This window comes from Emydura macquarii, unplaced genomic scaffold (genome assembly GCF_026122565.2).
Source record: "Emydura macquarii macquarii isolate MOO-44397 ecotype Brisbane River unplaced genomic scaffold, CSIRO-AGI_Emac_v2 contig_2897, whole genome shotgun sequence".
Taxonomy (NCBI): Eukaryota; Metazoa; Chordata; order Testudines; family Chelidae; genus Emydura; species Emydura macquarii.
The window spans coordinates 49,408,690-49,427,038 of NW_027133034.1; the positions used below are offsets into that span (position 1 = coordinate 49,408,690).

General features: G+C 39.4%; 1 protein-coding gene across 1 annotated transcript in view; it reads left to right on the forward strand.

Annotated features, from left to right (window-relative positions):
- Window positions 1-18,349, forward strand: part of IQGAP2 (IQ motif containing GTPase activating protein 2) — a 188,352-nt gene that overhangs the window by 91,275 nt on the left and 78,728 nt on the right. The window contains exons 4-7 of the mRNA XM_067568807.1: window positions 2,694-2,771; window positions 5,519-5,595; window positions 10,414-10,481; window positions 10,864-10,977. Of these exons, the coding sequence (XP_067424908.1) occupies window positions 2,694-2,771; window positions 5,519-5,595; window positions 10,414-10,481; window positions 10,864-10,977 (337 nt within the window). The remainder of the gene's footprint in view (window positions 1-2,693; window positions 2,772-5,518; window positions 5,596-10,413; window positions 10,482-10,863; window positions 10,978-18,349) is intronic.

Here is an 18,349-nt window from a genome sequence, read left to right on the forward strand (position 1 = left end):
ACTTCAACTGGCTAACAGATACAAAAGACTTATATAGGGGTTGCTTAGGTTCATTTACATGTTGATCGTATAGTGGAATTTGATTAACAATTTATACTTAACAGAAAAGACAATCACAATGCACAGTGGGACACACCAGATGCCCTCACAGGAACGCCCAATGAGTCACTTGATTATACAATCAGGTTTTCAGGGACTCTGGCTAACACCTGAAGATAGGTGGTGACACAATACTTGTTCAAATGCTAATTTGTATGGAGTAAGTCTCTATGGGGCCAGTAAGACAAAGGGGGGCAGGTACTGGTACTTATCAAAACAGGTGAAGTCTGTTCAGACTTCAATAAGGCATAAGGCTCGTAACAGAGACTTGCCTCTTGGGTGTGGTTCAGAGACCTCTTGTGGGATTTTAACATCTTTATCCTAATTTCAGTTGAGGCATTCTGTTAATGGCTTAGCCTGGGCCTTCTATTTCAGTTTCAGGCTACAACTTCAGACCAGGCCTTCCATGACCAGTTTCAGGCCAAGCATTCTATTAATAAATGTAATGCTTATTTCTTTGATTCCACAGAATTCTATCCTTTTTTGTTTCACTTTTTAAGGTCATCTGTGTTGTATCATCACAGATCATTCTTACCTTTCTTTCTACCACCAGTTGCACTCACAGACTACTGTATAACTCCCCATAGTCAGATGAAGGATTATGGTCACTAGCTGGGACATGAATTTATAGCACTGAAGAGCAGGGAGGCAATATGATAAAATAGAACCTACTACTATAAGGGGGGAGGGGAATGGTAGCTATACTTAAGGCTTTTTTTGGGGGGGGGGGTCTTAAAAAACCTTCTGTCAGCTGCCAGGAAAACCTTTTGGTAAGGACACAGTGTTACCATTTGTAAAATTGCAGTCCACTAGGAAATAGTCCCACAATGCTTTAGGTCCCTCTTTTTTATTTATTTATTTATTTTTAAACTTTACCAAGTTCTTATATGAACTGCTTTATAGTTTTTTGTTAGTAAATATCTTCCTTACTAGATCTTCACGTTTAGTTTTAATATCAAATGCTTCTTCACGGAGGGGGGGGAAAAAAATCAGTCAAACCGATCAAGCTCTGCTGTTATATTCACAAGGTGCTTGGTGATCATGGAGAATGCATGTATACACCTTAGTTTATATTTGGGGACATCTTTTAAGAGTTGCTTTATTTCAATTTACATAAGGAGACAGCTGGAGAATGCAAATTTTAAAGGTACATCTGTTTTTGGGGGGTGTTTTCTGTGCAGGGTCAAAATCTGTTCAGGATCCCATGTGATTAACAAAATATGAATATAATTTTAAAATTATGTTTATGCTTTTAAAATAAGAAAAAAATTCTCTTGTTTAGCTGTCACACACACAGTTCAGGCTTCTCTTTCTCATATGACCTTTTAAATAGGAGCATTTTCTTCACCTTTTTGTTTGGTTTTAAGTGCTGGTCTTGACAACTGTTAGGGAAAGACCGAGCTTGAATCCTGAATTTAGAGATTGAAAAGTAGTGGTGGTGAAACTGATTTTGTATTACATATACTTTAGATTGTAAATATTTGTGAATTACGAGCATATCTACATGAACATGTACAACATGGGGAAGCCTCTTTCCCCTGTCCTCTTTCTCTAGAGATGGTTTTAAAAAAAAAAAAAAATCCAAGAACACCAAACGACCTAGCAAAAACTCGAAAGCAGAACTTTGTCCTATTTGTCCATAACTTTGTCCCTGAAAAAGGAGGGATTTCTGCATCCACACCTGGCAAGCTGGCCAAATATTGAAATGCTTCTTCCAGTAGTCTTGAAAACTGTCTGCATCTGAAATATTTGATTTTATATAGAGTTCTGTGAAACTGGTGGAGGAACTTCCATAATTTTGTGCAGAATTTTTCAACAATTCTGCCTTCAATTGTTACTTTTTTACAAAACCTAGTAATTTTATTTTATTTTTATTTATTTATTTTATTTTATTTATTTATTTTGCATTAAAGTCATGGACACTTCAAATTTCAGGCTTAAGAATTGGAAGAATGCTTGTACTCAGACTGGGTGGGTTTTTGTTTTTTTTAACTTGGAGATGGGTGAATTTTCAGTGGAAAGGGACTTGTTCTTTTAGTGGAAAAATTACAGTGTGGTATTTCAACTAAATTGGCCCACTTCTTAAATTCTTGGCAAAAATGACTTTCATGCGTTCTTTTGTGTGTTGCGCACACCTCTAATTACAAATCACCTGAACTCCCCAAATCTCCAGGAGACTTTAATGACTAAAACATCTTTTTTTCTGTAACAGCCCTGTCTCTCGTATTTGTATTCAGGCTTGCCTTGCCCAACCGGAACAAGAGCCTAATAAGCAAGAAGGCTCTTATAGAATGTTCCTTCCCCTCTTAACAATGGGACTCTTTGAACAAACTTGCTTGGAAACAGGATTTGGGGCACAGGCACTGGAATTACAAAGTCCACCTAAGAGGATGAGTTGCATGGAATGTAACTACCTTATGATTTGCTAAAAGGCATGCAGTTGAAACTCTCTGGTTTTAGTCACGTATTGAAAACTTTCAGAATTTTATTCACAGGAGAAGTATAAAATTGTTAAGCAAAGGGAAGGTATCTGGCAAAAGAAAATAATCATTCAAAATAATAATCTCTTCTCTCTCCCTCTCCTTCCAAATTAGAAATCAGGCCTTCATTTTCGACACACTGATAATACTGTGCAGTGGCTAAGGGCAATGGAGTCCATTGGTCTACCTAAGGTTGGTATTTAAATTACATGAAACAATATCTGGCCCATAGGCAAAATTGACTAAAATATTGAGATTATTTTCCACTTAATTTGCTTAAATAAAATATTGTTGAAAGCTTCAGTACTGAGAAGACTAGTTCAGGAAATCTAAAGTCTTAAAATGTTTTTCCTTTCAATTTCTTTTGTCGCTTGTCATCTTCCATCTCCCGCTCACTCTTCCTTTAATTTCTATTCTGTTTTCTATTCCTCCTCCTTTATGTCCAGTGACTGTTTCTAGTCTCTCCTGCATCTTCCCAGTAGATCCTATGCTGTCCCTCTATCTTATTCCCTCTTAATGACTTCTCTGGGGGTCTCCTTTCATGTTACTTCCTGTTCTCTTCCCCTTTCTCTCTGCCCCCACCTTACACGTTTTCTTTGCTTTTCTCTCCGTTTCTGTGTTGCCCATCAACAGTTTCTCCTGATCAGATATTTAATACAGGGCTGGGTGGGAGCATTTCCTGTGGCTACTCTCTGAACAGTGCTTGGTGCCTCTCAGCTGCTGGGAACCTATGGCACTTCTGTGCCTTCCTGCATTTACCAAGACAGCTTGTTAGCCAGTAGTATTTCTTAAAAAGCTGTCTTATCCCTTCATAGCTGTAAAATATTAACTCTTATTTCAGGTTCTATTGCTTGCTTTAGGCTGGTTCAATTTATTTGGTGGCTGGCTATATCAATTCATCAGACCTCTAGCTTCTCTTATTCTGTCTTCCTCTCTGAAAGGCTTCACTCATGTCCTGTCCCCTCTGTACCAAGGAAGGTCACGTCCTAGAAGGGCCCAGAGCTTGCTTAATCTGCCACAAGTGTTTTGACATGATGATGAGGGGAGCTGCCTGTCACTCTTCCTGGGGATACCCAGGGTTGTGAGGCACCTCGGTATCACCTGCCCTTAGCATGAGGAAGCCTTTTCTGTACCTGAAAGGAGGTCAACTCCAGTGAACATTGACAACTCAAGGCCTCAGCTGTAGGCCTTGCAGGCCTCTCTAGAGGTTATTAGGCGCACCTCAACCCTTAGGCCCTCCAAGTGTCTCCCTGGACTGTCCAGCCCCTGGTCCACTGGACACTGCCGGTATTCAGATTCACTGCTCCCAAAGCAGCAGAACACCCCCAACTTGCCAGTTTCCCCTTCAGATCGCTGCTTTGCTTTAACTCACAGCACTTTGCTTGTTTTCACTATAAACATACCTTAGTTTATTTAACAAAGCAGAGAGAGTCAAGTGATAGCAAGTAGAAGTATTGGGGGAGGGGGGAACAGTTACAGATGAAATCATAACACGCATTCTAGAACCTAGACTTAATTAACAGGATACTCTCATGTCCTGTACAGCATTGCTCCCCCCAGAATCATTGCAGTGCTTTTTGGCCAGACTGGTTGTAACCCTCCACGTATAAGAGAAGCCTGCTATCAATTTGCCTCCTCCATAAAGGATGCCTAGTATTTCCTTGCATCCCATGATATACCAAACAGTCTTTTGTCTTTATTCATAAACAGGACCCTTCTTGCTGTTTGTTTTATCTTGTAGATTTTGCAATCTCTTACTTTTGCCTCTGGCTCAGTAGGCAAATAGGTCCACATCATGAGGCATATAATACACAAATGGCCAGACAGGTAGATGGCTGTTACCTCTTCTCTGAAAGGATCATCTCCTAGGTATGTCACCTCCTGGTGACCGCGTAACACCAAGACCTTAAAGAGTGTTATTTTCAATATATTCAATATTTTCAATATAGATACAGAATTCCTTAAATATAATCTGTACTTATATTTTGCAATGATTATCACAATCGTGGGCTACTGGTTCTTGGTGGAGACCTCATATGCCCCACTTCGGTGAACAGTTATACCATATTTGACCCAGGGGATCCCTGTAAAAACCCTCTGTGCCCTCTGCCAAATTGCACAAATGGATCTCCGGGTCACAGTGCCTTCATAGTGCTCCCAACTTCTGCTGAGGTGGGAGCATGGGGTTGAACTCATTTTGAACTCTAACTCACTGCATGGAAGCATGCTTCACTAGTGCTAGGTGCCTTTGCAGGCACAGACACTGTTTCTTAATTTGGGAAGCAGTGTTTAGTGAATTGAACCCCAGACTGGAATCCAGGCCAGGAACAATATAAGTTCTGATTCTGATTTTACTACTGACTCGTGATGTGGCCTTGGCCAAGTCACTTAATATCTTTGTACCTCAGCTTTCTCCTCTGTAAAATGGGGGTAATGCCGTCTCCGTCAGGGTGTTGAGGATTAGTCTGTATGGTGCTCTGAAAATGTAAACCGTACATGTACTAAGTATTCTCCCTTTGATAACATTGATTCACAGTTAAGCTTTACAAATTGTACTAATCCTTCAATAACTTTGATTTCTGTATGAGGTTTACCAAATCTCTAAGGTTCCATTGTTGTATCTAAATATTTGTTCTTTCAATACTTCATTAGAATAAAGAGCAAATTAAATAAAACAGGCAGATGTTCTATAATGTGTTTTCACTTAAAAAGCATTCTCTATGGACTGTGGAATAATGCTTATAAATGTTAAATATGTAATGTTGATCAAACTAAACCAGTACAACATCTTGACCGTGCTTGCAGTTTTGTATAGCTAATTTTGTCTAGTAATGATAGCTCAAAGTTATTGAGATGCTGCATTACTGTTCTCTAGAGGCCCCCGTTTGACTAATGAGAGAGTACGGATTAATGATCAGCAATTCTGTTTCTTTTTTTAGATCTTTTATCCAGAAACTACAGATGTCTATGATAGGAAAAACATCCCTAGAACGATATACTGTATTCATGCACTAAGGTAACTAATGATGGGGTGAAGGGAGGGAGCAAATGCCAGATTCCTTTCCGGCGCCTTTCCGGCGTGTAGTTTAAGAATGGCTTCAAGTAACTGGTGCTCTTAACAAAAAGTCACACTTTAAAACTTTAGTATTCTGTCAAAGTTTATTTGGGTATGGGTTGTTGATTACAATGTAAGCAAAAGTGAACTTTTATTATAGGACTATTAGGCAAATACTTTTGAAGTACAAGTTTAAAAAAAAAAAAAAAACTACTGAAATTCATGCGAACAGCCCTCCTGTGTATCTCCCACAAACACACCATTTAGAAAGCTGAAACATTTGTTTAAAACAAAAAAACCCACCTCTGTGTGAAATCTCTTGTAAATCTCTTGAGACACTAAGCAAAAATCATCTTTTTAGAGTGACCGTGACTTCCTCCATAAGCTGATTTAAAATTATACCAGTATGCCAAATGCCTTGAAGCTATCTCACCTTATTGATTTCTCATTTCTGCAAATAAGTGCCAGTACACTTAATTTAGCTTTGATGTTAATACAATGCCAGTACAAATGTGTTGACCAGAAAAAATGAAAATGAAGCTCTTGAGGCTGTGCCTGGACACCAATTCAGAACTTTTGCCTTCCAGAGTGAAGATCAATACATACATACATTCTTAATCATGCATACCCCCAAACTATTTTGTCTCAAGTTTTTAAATGTGATGGGCTATTTTCTCTCTCAGATATTTAGGTAGTTTAGTTATAATGCAAAGCCAGGGAAGTTTTGGTTTACACCATTATAGTGGAATTAGAAAAAATGGTAGAAAAAGTTTTTGCCTTAAAAACCTCTTCCTCTTGATATTTAATTAGAGGTTCTAGACTTTCTCATGTTCTGTCCGTGCTGGTAGGAGTAGTATTGGCAGACTAGACTCCTTCCTGGTTGTTAGCTCATTTTCTGCATAAGGAAACCTTTTTTCTTTCATAACTTCTGTTAATGTCAGGCTTGTAAAGATGAGTTTTAGGCATCATTTAATTGTTCTGTTTTGTCATCACTCATAACGGAATCATTTGGCATGTCAGTAGTCCTAGGAACTACTAAACGTGCCATAGGTGAAATGTTTTACTTCTAGTATAATCCTTGAAATGATGCTGATGCTCCTGCAGTGTAAGAAGTGTGCGTAATACCAATAAATAATGTATACGTTCAAAGTTTAATGGTTTTTCCTTCAAAATGCTGAGAGTTCGGCTGTAGCAATCGGATCAATTCTTTTGTGATGTAAGTGTTGCTATTTAGATGATTGCATTTGGTTTAATATTAACTGAACAGCATCACAATGATCACATAAATACAGGAGGGTAGCTATAGTCTAAAACTATGTAGCTTGGTCTTTCTGTCAGCGAGTGTCTTGTGTAAGCTTGAAACGCGATTTCCTGAAGTGGACACATGGGGCTCTTAATGTTAAGCAGCTTATAAAGAAATGGTAGGCTAAGTTCCATTCTGGTGATGTCATAATCTTTATTCAGATGTTCTCCAGAAAGGGGAATAGAATAAGGCTTTCAAAAGGCTATATTTGGTGAAACTGAAGATTTAATCAATTGTTGGATTGACTAATACAGTAAATATGGGTAAAAAGTGTCTTTTTTTACATTATTTGCTTCAGCTTTTTGTGTTGCTTGCAACGATAATGTAACAATTAGTGTCTTCCTTCTTGAGCTGGGTTTTGTAATGGTTTGATTCCCGAGGTATTAGTTTTCTCTTCTCCAGCCTTATCTTGGTCAGGATGTATGCCAAGACATCAGAGCTGATCTGTGTGGTTTCTTGGCCTTCATTCTCAATTTGTTTTCATTTCACTTAAATCCTTCTTAATATGCTACATATCAGCACAAAGCTACAACACTCAGATCTTTAAAAGAAAGTACCATGATTTTTTTTTCTATCGGCCGGTGATTCAAGAGTGCTTCTGTGCCATGAATTGCCCACCCTTCGTTTTGATGACCACATTTAACTCTGTGCTACTTTGACTTGACGTGTAAGACAGGCACATGGTCAGTGCACTCTGACCACATTTTCTCTGCCCTCTTCTATAATGCACTGTGACCATGTGATACATTTCTCTACTGTAATTTTCTTGCAGCTTAACCCCCAGCGTCTGTCTTGCATTACACACACAGCTTCATTAAAAGAACATTAATGTTGCAAATTTAAGCATTCAAAAGTTAATATTCCAGAATTAAGATTGGCTATGTACCCTTAATTCATCCCCCTTGTGTATGTGCATTATGATAATCTTTAATTACATTCTCATATATTTTTCTGCAGGACCCTGATAGGTTCAATACACAGAGTGGATGGTGCTCGGGGGATAAATCATGGGTGTACAGTGAATGAACCTATGCTCTGTAGGACCTATAGTTAATTGTTTGAGAAATTGAAGAAAATAAATTTTCATCACTTGGGATTATGTTGATACTCACATGACTAATTAGCTGGGTTTGAACCTTTATATCCATAACACGTACCTCTGCCACTCGAGCTAATGGAGTAACTGATAGCAATAGTAGGTTGTGACCACTTCCGGTTACAAAGTGCCTCCCTTGAGTTCTATGTTATGAGTGGTGATTCCTGCTGCTTAGTAGCAGTACTCACTAATAAGGTTCTCAGTAAACATTTGCCCCATAAATAATCTGTTGAAATGAGCCACTCCCACACTGTGAAATGTTCTTTTAAAGCCATTTAGTTTAAATGTGTTCAGATGCAACATTAAAAATATAAGCCTTATTACAAAGAACATGCATTAAGTATGCATGTTTTTCAGTGAATATATTCCTTAATGCAAAAGAAGGCAGCTGAATTCTCTAGATTACCCTTACATTTTATGTAAAAATCAAATGAAAAGCAAACTCTCAGCACCACCTTGTGGTAAACTCCTCCAAACCACAGAGGATAGAAGATTGAGTGATGTGGTCTATCATGTGTAACTGTAGTTTACACAAGAGTGTGAAATCTTAAATTTATCTGCCGCATTTCAAACCACTTCTGTTCTTTCATAATATCAAATATTACCCGGTGGTGACTGCTAAAAAGCCAGCATTTCCCATTTTGTCACAATGATGCAATTTATTATTGTGATTATTCATTTTATGGCATCCAAAGTATGGTGGGCTCTTCACAGACAAGATGTAGTCCTGGCCTCAGAGTTTACAGTAAAAGCCCTCTAAAACATTTCAAGGAAAGACTAACAAAGAAGCAATTTGGAGTAAAAGGGAGGACTGGGCTAATGCAAAGAGACTAGGTTTGTTTGGGGATTGTTTTAGGTATATTTTAACTTAGTTGCTGTGTTAATTTATTATTTAATGCCTTCTTGTAAATTGAGAATGGCAGATGGAATGATTCAGTATGTTGTAGCAATCTGGAGACTTGCATGATGAGATATAATGGGATTGTATGCTGCAGTGATCTTTGTCCAGGTGGCAAGGGAGAAGAGGGGAGATCTAATTACTAGGGCACTGGGCATCACTGGTTTGAACAGAGAATATTTGTGGCAACTATTAACATACAATTAATAATGCCTCCTAGTGCAATTCTCGGGCAACTGAAAAAAGACAGAATAGACTTGCAGCAATATGTAGAGATGATGTGTGGGTGGGGAGGAGCCTTTTTTAAAGACAAAATAGCCTCCTACTGTTATAAATATATAAACAAAGCACTTTAATTCTGAAATTTGAGCTTCACTTCACAGAAAATCACTTCCATTAATTGGAACTGCAAAAATAAATTCCAGAAACTCTTAACTTTTTTTACAATTAAAGGCCTTGCACATGGTCAGAAGATAAGAATGAAAGATGTGAATTCACTCAGCTGTTATCCAAATGGTACTATATAGCCTTAAGAATAATTTGTATGGGTTTTCTTGCTACACCGAAATGAAAATAATGGTTCCTGGAGAGCACATGGTTGCACTGAACTTATTTCTGTTTTCTAAAAGTATAAGAGAACTTAATAAGCTGAAGAGTTTGGTTGTGTTTTTTGAGGGGCTATTTGAGGTTGAAATACTAATCTTTTTCTCAACATTAAATATGCTTAGTCTTAGGAAAACTGAACTGAAACTGTTTCTTTAACTAAAAATGTGTGCATTCTGAAACCAGTATTCCTAATTTTGAATAATGAATGTAAAAGGAACTATTATGTCCTCAGGGCAGGGTGTCCAGACTTTGGTTTTGAAGCTGAATAATGAAAATACAGTTTGCTAGTTACTGCATTCCATGCTTATGTGGAATATATCCTGCAGCTCTTACTGTTTATATGGATCCAATAACATATCTAAATTTCCTGTTGCAATACATAATATGTAGACAGACAATAGACATATCCCAAATTGTAATTATTAGTTTTGTCTTAATTTTCATGTAATGGGTTTCCTGATACACTAGCTTTTGAGTATCACTTTACTAAGTTTGTATTTTAAAGGCCTATTTTGTATGAATCCAGCATCAAGGATTTATCTTTGTGTGTACCCTTTCCCTTTCCATATGCTAAAATATTTCAGTACAGGCAACAGTTCTTGCACTCCAGCTGTGTCCTCTCTCCATCTAAGAGAACTGCTTGGAATATCTCCATTTTATGACTAATACGTCCCCCTTTATACACTCACACTGTTTACAATGCACCATAGAAAATAGTTAATTTTATTGCCTATCTGTCCACAGAATCAATACTTAAAGTTGAGTTTAATCCAGTAACATTCTAATTATACTGATCATCGTTTTGGGTCTAGAAAAAGCAGGTATTCTTTTGACTATTCAAATCTCTGGCATTGTGACTTTGTTTCTTCTTTGCAGCTTATATCTGTTCAAACTAGGTATAGCACCACAGATCCAGGATTTATTGGGAAAAGTAGACTTTACAGGTAAGTCTGTTTTTAATTAGTCATATTGTAGATAATTTATTGCATCAATGAAACCTGCTAATACTACGGTTTCTAGCAACCTACTCTCTCTATAATGTGAGATTTCCCTCTTCCAACATTCTGCACACATCCTAACTGAAGTGATTGGTAGGCTGCTATTTTTAATCAATGTCAGCCTTTAAAAAATCATGGGGAGGGAATTTACATGGAACATTTGATACAGCTTTGAAACTGTAGTTTTTTCTTTTTGCTAGAAACTCCAAGTTAACCAAGCCCTGGATTTTTAAATTGTAAATAAATTTTAGCTGTGGTTGCTCATGAAGTCCTGATAACTACATCCTGTTAATCATTTCCAACTTTCCTTTTTAAAATATATAAATAGAGGAGGAAATCAGTAACATGCGAAAGGAGTTGGAGAAGTATGGTATACAGATGCCGGCTTTTAGCAAAATTGGTGGGATTCTGGCCAATGAATTATCAGTGGATGAAGCTGCATGTAAGTCCTCTTTACCATGTTTTCCACCTAATATCTGAATTGACGAGAGTTTTTGCGTAAGTTGTTGATGATTTTGAGAGTCATTTCATTTAAAATATTACTTGGCAGTAACATCGAATTAATGAATCAGCAATATTTTTAATTTCTTGTCTAGAATTGCCATCATCTCCCATATGTTACCTTCAATAACTGTCAAAATGTGCACGTCTTGACTGAGTAACCATGTCATATTACTGTCATGAGACTGTTTGTTTGTCTGTCTGTCTGAGAGCTCTTTGGAGCAAGGAATTATACCTTCTTCTGTCTGTATAGTCTCTCTCTCTTGGGGGCTGCCTGAAAAAAATACATCTTCCTCTCCTTACTTTCCCTCTTTACCTCCTGTTTGGCACCCTCACTTTTTGTCATATTTAAAATATAGATTTTAAGCTCTTTCTGTGCCTTCAGTATAGTACTGAGCACACTTTTGGACATTGTAAGGTAATAGGCAATGATTGTACATTCAGTGAAAATGAAAGGTAGCAAATTAAAAACTAATCAAAGGAAATACTTCAGCACAACATGTAATTAGACTATGGAACTTGCTGCTACAGGTGTCAGAGGCCAAGAATTTAGGATTTAAAAGACTGGAAGTTTTTATATGTGTAATGAATGTACCCAGTTAAACAGTTAATGGAAGCAATACACATCCTCCTGTTTTAAGCCAGTTTTTAACTATTAGGAAGAGATCTTCATGGTGCAGATTACCCCCCATCTGCCTATTGTGGGGTTCTAGCTCTTTCCTTTGAAGCATCTGTTGAGACAGAGCACTGGGGTGGATGAGCCACTGGTCTGATCCAATATGGCAATTCTTATGTTCCTAAGTAAGCATCCTAACTGAGATTTCTTTTTTTAGTTGGCTTTGCTAAGCATTTCTGTAAATGTAGCTGTTGTGGGAATTGATAGTGGACATCTTATTTCTCTGTATTTTCCGTTCTCTGTATTTTCACTTGTCAAAAAATAAAAGTTCTTAATTCCTATTTTAACTACACAGATATCTAGCCTTTGGCAAGATGGATAACCTCTCTGCATTTCAGTGAAATGGTATATGCCAAAATCTTCTAATAAATGCCTAAAGGTAAAATATGGGCTATAACATAAGTGTATATTTTAACTTCAGACATTTGGCAGAAGATTTTGGCCTATGCCATTTCAGAAATACAAAATGGAGAACAGAGAAGCTAATTGTCTTGCTCGAGGCATACAAGTGAGCCTGTGATAGAGTGAAGATTGGAACTAGAGGTGGTTCTTTGAATGGCTCTGCATAATCCCATGTATGGGTGCCGTGCCACCTTGTACTGCCTTGCAGTAGAACCATCTTCTAGCAGTGTCAGCTGGAGTGCTCTTGTGCTGCTCCCATCAGCGTCATGCCACAGTGAGAGTGATGGCCTCTAGGGTGCGGACTGCCCCCCACCACACTGTTCCTTCCAACCGAGTGCCGTGAGTAGATGTGAGTAGTGCCGTTTCTCTGGAACCAGAGCCTCTTTCTTCTTAGACAGTTAGCCTTAACTGTTAGTTTTGTCAGTTAATTAGTTAGTGATTCTTATTCAGTTCTGTGTTATGGTGGAACAAAAGAAGCAGAAAAAGCAGGGTTTTAAGAGGTGCATCTCCTGCCTGGCCATCTTCCCAGCACCTGACAACAATGTGCAGGGCCTCAAGTGTCCAAGGAGAAGGATGTTCACTTTCTGGTGGCTTGATCTGTAGGATCTCTACTCCCAGAGCCAGAAAGAGCTGTAGACAAGTCTGCCTATCCTATCTCCTGAAAGAAGCTCTTGAGTTCAAACCCAGAGGGTCTGGCCTGAACAACCCTCTGATCCAGGGTTGAAAAAGCCAGTCTTTCCACGAGCTGGCACCAACACAGGGCTAACAAGTTCCAAGAGGCTGCACCCACATCCAAGACTCGATCTGATCCCTGCCACTCTCTGTTAAGCCTCTCAGGCTACACAAGGCTGAACCGAGGGCCACGGTGTCAGAGGCCACTGCCCCAGTTCTGGAAGAGAGACTGGGAGACCATTCAGCCAACTTCACCAGTGCTATGCCTCACAGTTCTCTGATCCTGGTGGAACCCCTGCAGCCTCAGCATCCACTTCCAGATTTAGGGAGATAGACTCCATTGGTGCACCAGAACTAGGGTCATCAGTGTCTTTGGTGTTGACAGTCAGCACCGAAGAGAGGCATAAGGACAAAGTGGCCGCAGTTAGTAGTGCTGGTTCCCATGCATCAGAGCTATCGGATCCATCTGATTCAAACAAGGGCTCTCCAGCACTAAAATGCAGACTTGGTTCACCCTCAGCATCAGTAGCAAGTGAGATGGACTTGCGTATAACGCCGGAATCTGATATTGTCTCAGTTGTCAGTTCCACTGTCCGGTTCGTGTTTTGGCTTCTGTTTCAGATCCAGCTACAGTCTTGGTTCTGGAGTGTTCTATCACCATGGCAGCTCAGGGTCATTTCTCGATACGTCAGAGCAGAGCATGAAACACATGAGCTGTACGAGGAGACATGTTTATCTGATTCCAAGATTCTCTATTTCATCTCCTGCTAGGAAGAAGAGGCCAGAAGACATTGAATCTTCTATTCTAGATTCTTCTATGATTTCTCTCTCTCTCCTCTTAAGACCCTTACAGGGTTTCCACAAAGAGCTGGTTCCTCATATCTCCCATGGGACCTGTTGTTGTCCATGGTTCACTCGCGCGCTCTCTATCAAGAGGAAGATAAAGGAGGAATGCAGAGACTGTGATAACAGGGTTTTGACCTCCTTTTGGGCGTCCCACAGCCAACATTTTCCCAAACCCTAATTACTGGGGAGACTGGCAGTTATGGGGCCCATGATCTTACTAGAGGGCCACCTGAGGAACTTTTCAGCTACCTTCTGCATGGATAGAGGAATAATACTGTATCTGTTAAGGATTCGGCAGCCTAGAGTTCCTCGGAACTGATTCTTCCTGATCCCATGAGTGGCAATATGCGGACCCATTCAAAAAAGAAACAAAGGTTACTAGGAGAGCTCTCTCCTGTCGGTTTGAGCAACTTCACCATGTGCGCTGCACTAGTGTAAATTTGTAGTGTAGACCTTCCCTGAGAGTGCTCTAGCTGACATTGCTGAAGGTGGTTCTACCTCAAGGCACCATGAGATGGCGCAGTATCCATAAGTATGAATATTCAGAGACCTCTCAAAGAGCTCTGGTTATAGTTAAGTACATTTAATTTAACTTCATGCACACAAGGTAGAAAATTTTGGCTTAAGTAATGTAGTTGAGGTGAAGCGTAGCTATTTGCAAGGCACTACAAAGATTTCCAAATATTTTAAGTGCAAAGTAATATCATGACAAGCTGTTCCATAATTAACTTAAACATTAAAATTCTGAGACCCTAATTTAAAACACACTTTCCTACATTAGTATTGGCTGGTATTGTTTATGTTGGTACATGCTGTAACTTCAGTTTGTATATGATTCTGCAAATGTAGATTTTTAAAATACAGTCTATAGGGAGAAAAAAATCCGGGTATGTCAGTCTGTCTTGCACATTTCCTGAGGTTTAGTTACTATAAAACCTGTTTGATTTTTTTTTTAAACAGTAAATTTCCTTCCTTTCCTGGAGATAAAAGGGCCATAGCTTCCTTTCCAAAAGCTTTTTATAAAGTGCATTCTATTTCCTCTTAATTTCTGAGGTATGTTTCGTAAATGCTATAAAGTAGCCTTTCTTGATGTCTTCTGCTCCGTAGGCTGGGAGTGAGCTGTAGAGCACATTCGAGCCAAGGAGTGGTTGCTGTACAATGAAAATCTCTGACAAAATTAAGTCTATTAACAAAGTTCAGTGTGGAGTTTATTGAATTCCTAGGAGGAGGAGAGTTATACGAAAGAGGAAAAAATGGAAAGAGATTCAGGGCTCAGACATGGATGCTGAGGAATCCCGTTGTGCTATTGGAAGATTGTAGATATTGGAGAATAGAGAAAAAGACCAATTAAGTCTCTTTCCTAATAATGCTGGATTATTTCTCTGGAGAACGTTTTTTCTCTCCGGACCATTTTAAAGTTAAGTGGGTCTTCCACTTCTTCTTCCTTTGATAGACTGGTTCACAAGTGAACACATACACCCTTTTGCTAATATTGAACCTAACTTTTTCTCTTTAATTTCTTATTCATTCTAGTTTATATGCCATTTAAGCACCTTAAATGTCTCCCACTTTGTGCATACATCCTTAAAATACATGTTTTGTTGTCTTCCCCTCTGTCCTCTCAAACAAATGATACATATCTAGCTCTTTTTTCTTTCCTCGTGAGTCTCTCACTCCTTGACAACTTCTAAAGTTGGTTTTTAAAGGTAAATAACATTTATAGACTTGAAGGCCAGAATGGACCATTATGATCACCTAATCAAACTGCACAACACTGACCATAGAACTCTTGTTCTGTGCTTCCCACATTCTGCCCATAACTTCTGGTTGAGCTAGAGGATATCTTTTCAGAAAGACATGCACTCTGGGTTTAAAGATTTCACGTGACGGAGAATCCACCATGTCCCTAGGTAAACTCCGTTTCAGGGAAACTGCACATTTATTTCCACCCCCTCCTCCATTCCTCCTCCTCCCTCCCCCCATGGCCCACTCTAGGAGTTCCTAGTCAGGTCTCCTGCTGTCACCTGTCTCTCGGTGGAACTATTGTCCCAATCCCTTCTGACCAAGGTTTTTAAGGCTGCTCAGGTACCTGCTCTTACACTGAGATATCTCCAGCAAGTTAGTCAGCCTAAAGGCTACAGCCTGTGCTTTGCTTTCTCTCCTGAGGGCAATGATCAGTGTACTGCCAGCAATTACAAGTTACTGCTCAGCTATTTCTAAGCACTTTTATTCTTAAGGTAAAAAGCATTACAGAGAACATATAAAAATAATAATTTCTATACTCATGGTGAAAGCTTACCAGAGGTCTCCCATGAGTTTTATGTGGCCCTAGTAGGTCAAAGTCTATCCTACCCTTCCACAAGGGTTGGAGCCCCCTCTTGGACAGAAGGTCCTGTCCATTTGCTGGGTCAGAAAGAAGGCCCTGTGTCCATTCAGGCTTATCCTTTTCTACCAAAAGCCCTTTGCCTTGTCTTCTAGTCTCATGTTTAGTCTTGTGATTCTTATGTACAGCAATAAAAAAAAAAAAAAAAAAAACTGCAGCCTGAGCCTGAGTCAGTTGACCTGGACTTTCAGATTCAGTGCTGCGGTTCTTTGATTGCTGTGTGGATGTATCTTCAGTGATTCACCTTAATCACCTCCCACTCTTTTTAGTTTCTGTAGGAATTGTTAACCCTCCCCTGTGAAGTAGTATACAATTGTGTATAAGCCATTCATAGATTTAATACGATATGGTCCCTAAAGATATTACATGCAATTGCAGTATCTGTCAGAAGTTGTTCAGTGGGTAGTTAACCTCACTGTTAGAAGTTTGTGCCTTGTTTCAAGTCTAAATTTGCCTGTGTTCTGTGTCCAGCAGTCTAATCTTGCTGTGCTTTATCTCTTAGCTTATAGAGACTTCAGTCATCAGAAAACTTCTTCCCATATAGGTACTTACAGACCAGTGTCGAGTCTCCTATTTGTCTTTGCTTTGATAAACTAAAGAAATGGAGATTATTGAACATCAGTGTAGAAATAGAAACTCTAGAGGACATTTCTTCTTCCCCTTCCCCTCAACAACCCTGAGATTTTCCCAAACTTTTTTGCTATTGTGCAAGTGAGATTTTGGGGGTTGGGGGTGAAGTTCACCAGCACCCTAACTGAATTTCCTTTTACTTAGGTTTTTGGCCACAGACATTGGTTTTGTAAATACAGCTTTTTCGTATGTGAGATGTAACAGAATTTTTATTATACGTTCATAGCTCCCAAATAATGAGATTAATGTTTAACAAATTTCTATATTGTAAGTGTTCAGTTTGCCTCTTACCAAATATTTATTCAAGAAAATAATGGCAATTCTGCAGGAAAAGTTAAAAGGAATGCTCATGCATTCCTGCCTGTGGGAGCCCTGAAGATTATTTCTCTGCCTTTCACCCCTTTTGCTTCATCCGAACCCTGGCTCTAGGTTCACTCCCACCATGTATGTGTGCTTGCCTTTTGTGGGTGCCAGGGCTGATGGCCTTTATAGACATATCAGCACTTCTGAGTTTCCGGGGGGCGGGGATTGCAGTTTGTCCCTTGTCCTCAGAGCCTGAGCTTGCTGTCTATAGCACTGCTTTCCTGTGCTGGCTGAGTGCATATGTGTGCAGTTCGGTTATGTAGAGAGAGAGCTCCTTCATACTGTCCTTATTTCATGCTTGTATGGTGTATTTCTGATACTTTCAATAGTGTAAGGCAACTGTCTGTTACTTATGAATATAACAGATGCCCCAACTGTTAATGGAACCAAAAAGAAAAAAAAAAAAGAAAAGAAAATAAAGTGTGTTCCTGTGATGTGTACCCAGGGTACAATCCAGGCTAATGAATAACTATCACCCCTACCCTCTCACCTGGGGTGCCCTCTGCAGGGTGCCTGTTTTGCTGCTGTAGCCTCCAGTCTGGACTGCTCACAATAGCCTGCAGCATACAGGTCACTCCCAGCAGTGTCTGTGTGGTGTGTGCTGCAGCCTGCCAGCCACACCTTGGCTCTTATCAGCCTTGGTTACAGGGTGACCCCAACACACCCTCAGTCCTTGATTTTCCTCTCAGAAATGTATGTCTTGTGCTGTCCAACCGTCTCCTAGACAATACAAGCTTATATAAAGTCCATCATCTTATTAGTAGAAATGATATGCACACATCTTGTTACCCCAAATGGAGTTTCCCAGACACTTCAGTTCAAACACACTGGATTTGATTAAAAAAATGTTTAACTACAAAGAGAGGTTTTAAGTGAGGCATAAAAGTCTGAAATGATTATAAGAAAAATGAAAATAAAATGCACTTGAGGCCTAACTTCACATGCTATGTTAAATTCAAAGCAAGGTTTTTCTCACCAAATGCTCACAGCAGTCTGACCAACTTTTTAGGTCAGAACCCCCTTCAGTTCAGTGGCTACTTTATTTGGTCCTTCTGGTGCAGTGAATTGATGGGCAGGGAGAAGTGGGGAGAAGAGAGGGAGGTGCCTTACAGTGTCTGCCCCTTCTTTTTGTAGTCCTGTTCTCCCCACCCCTCCCTTTGAGGAACATTTTTCAAGTAAGGAGCAAGGTGACAGGCACCCTGTGTGGAAGGGAACTCGGTGCTGTTTCTTTGCTAAGATGTAGATTTTTTTTTTTCTCCGTCCCCTTTCCTGCCACACAATAGCCACTTAGCAAGTAATGGGTTCATCAGACTTGTTTACACAAGGCGGAGGCATCAGCTT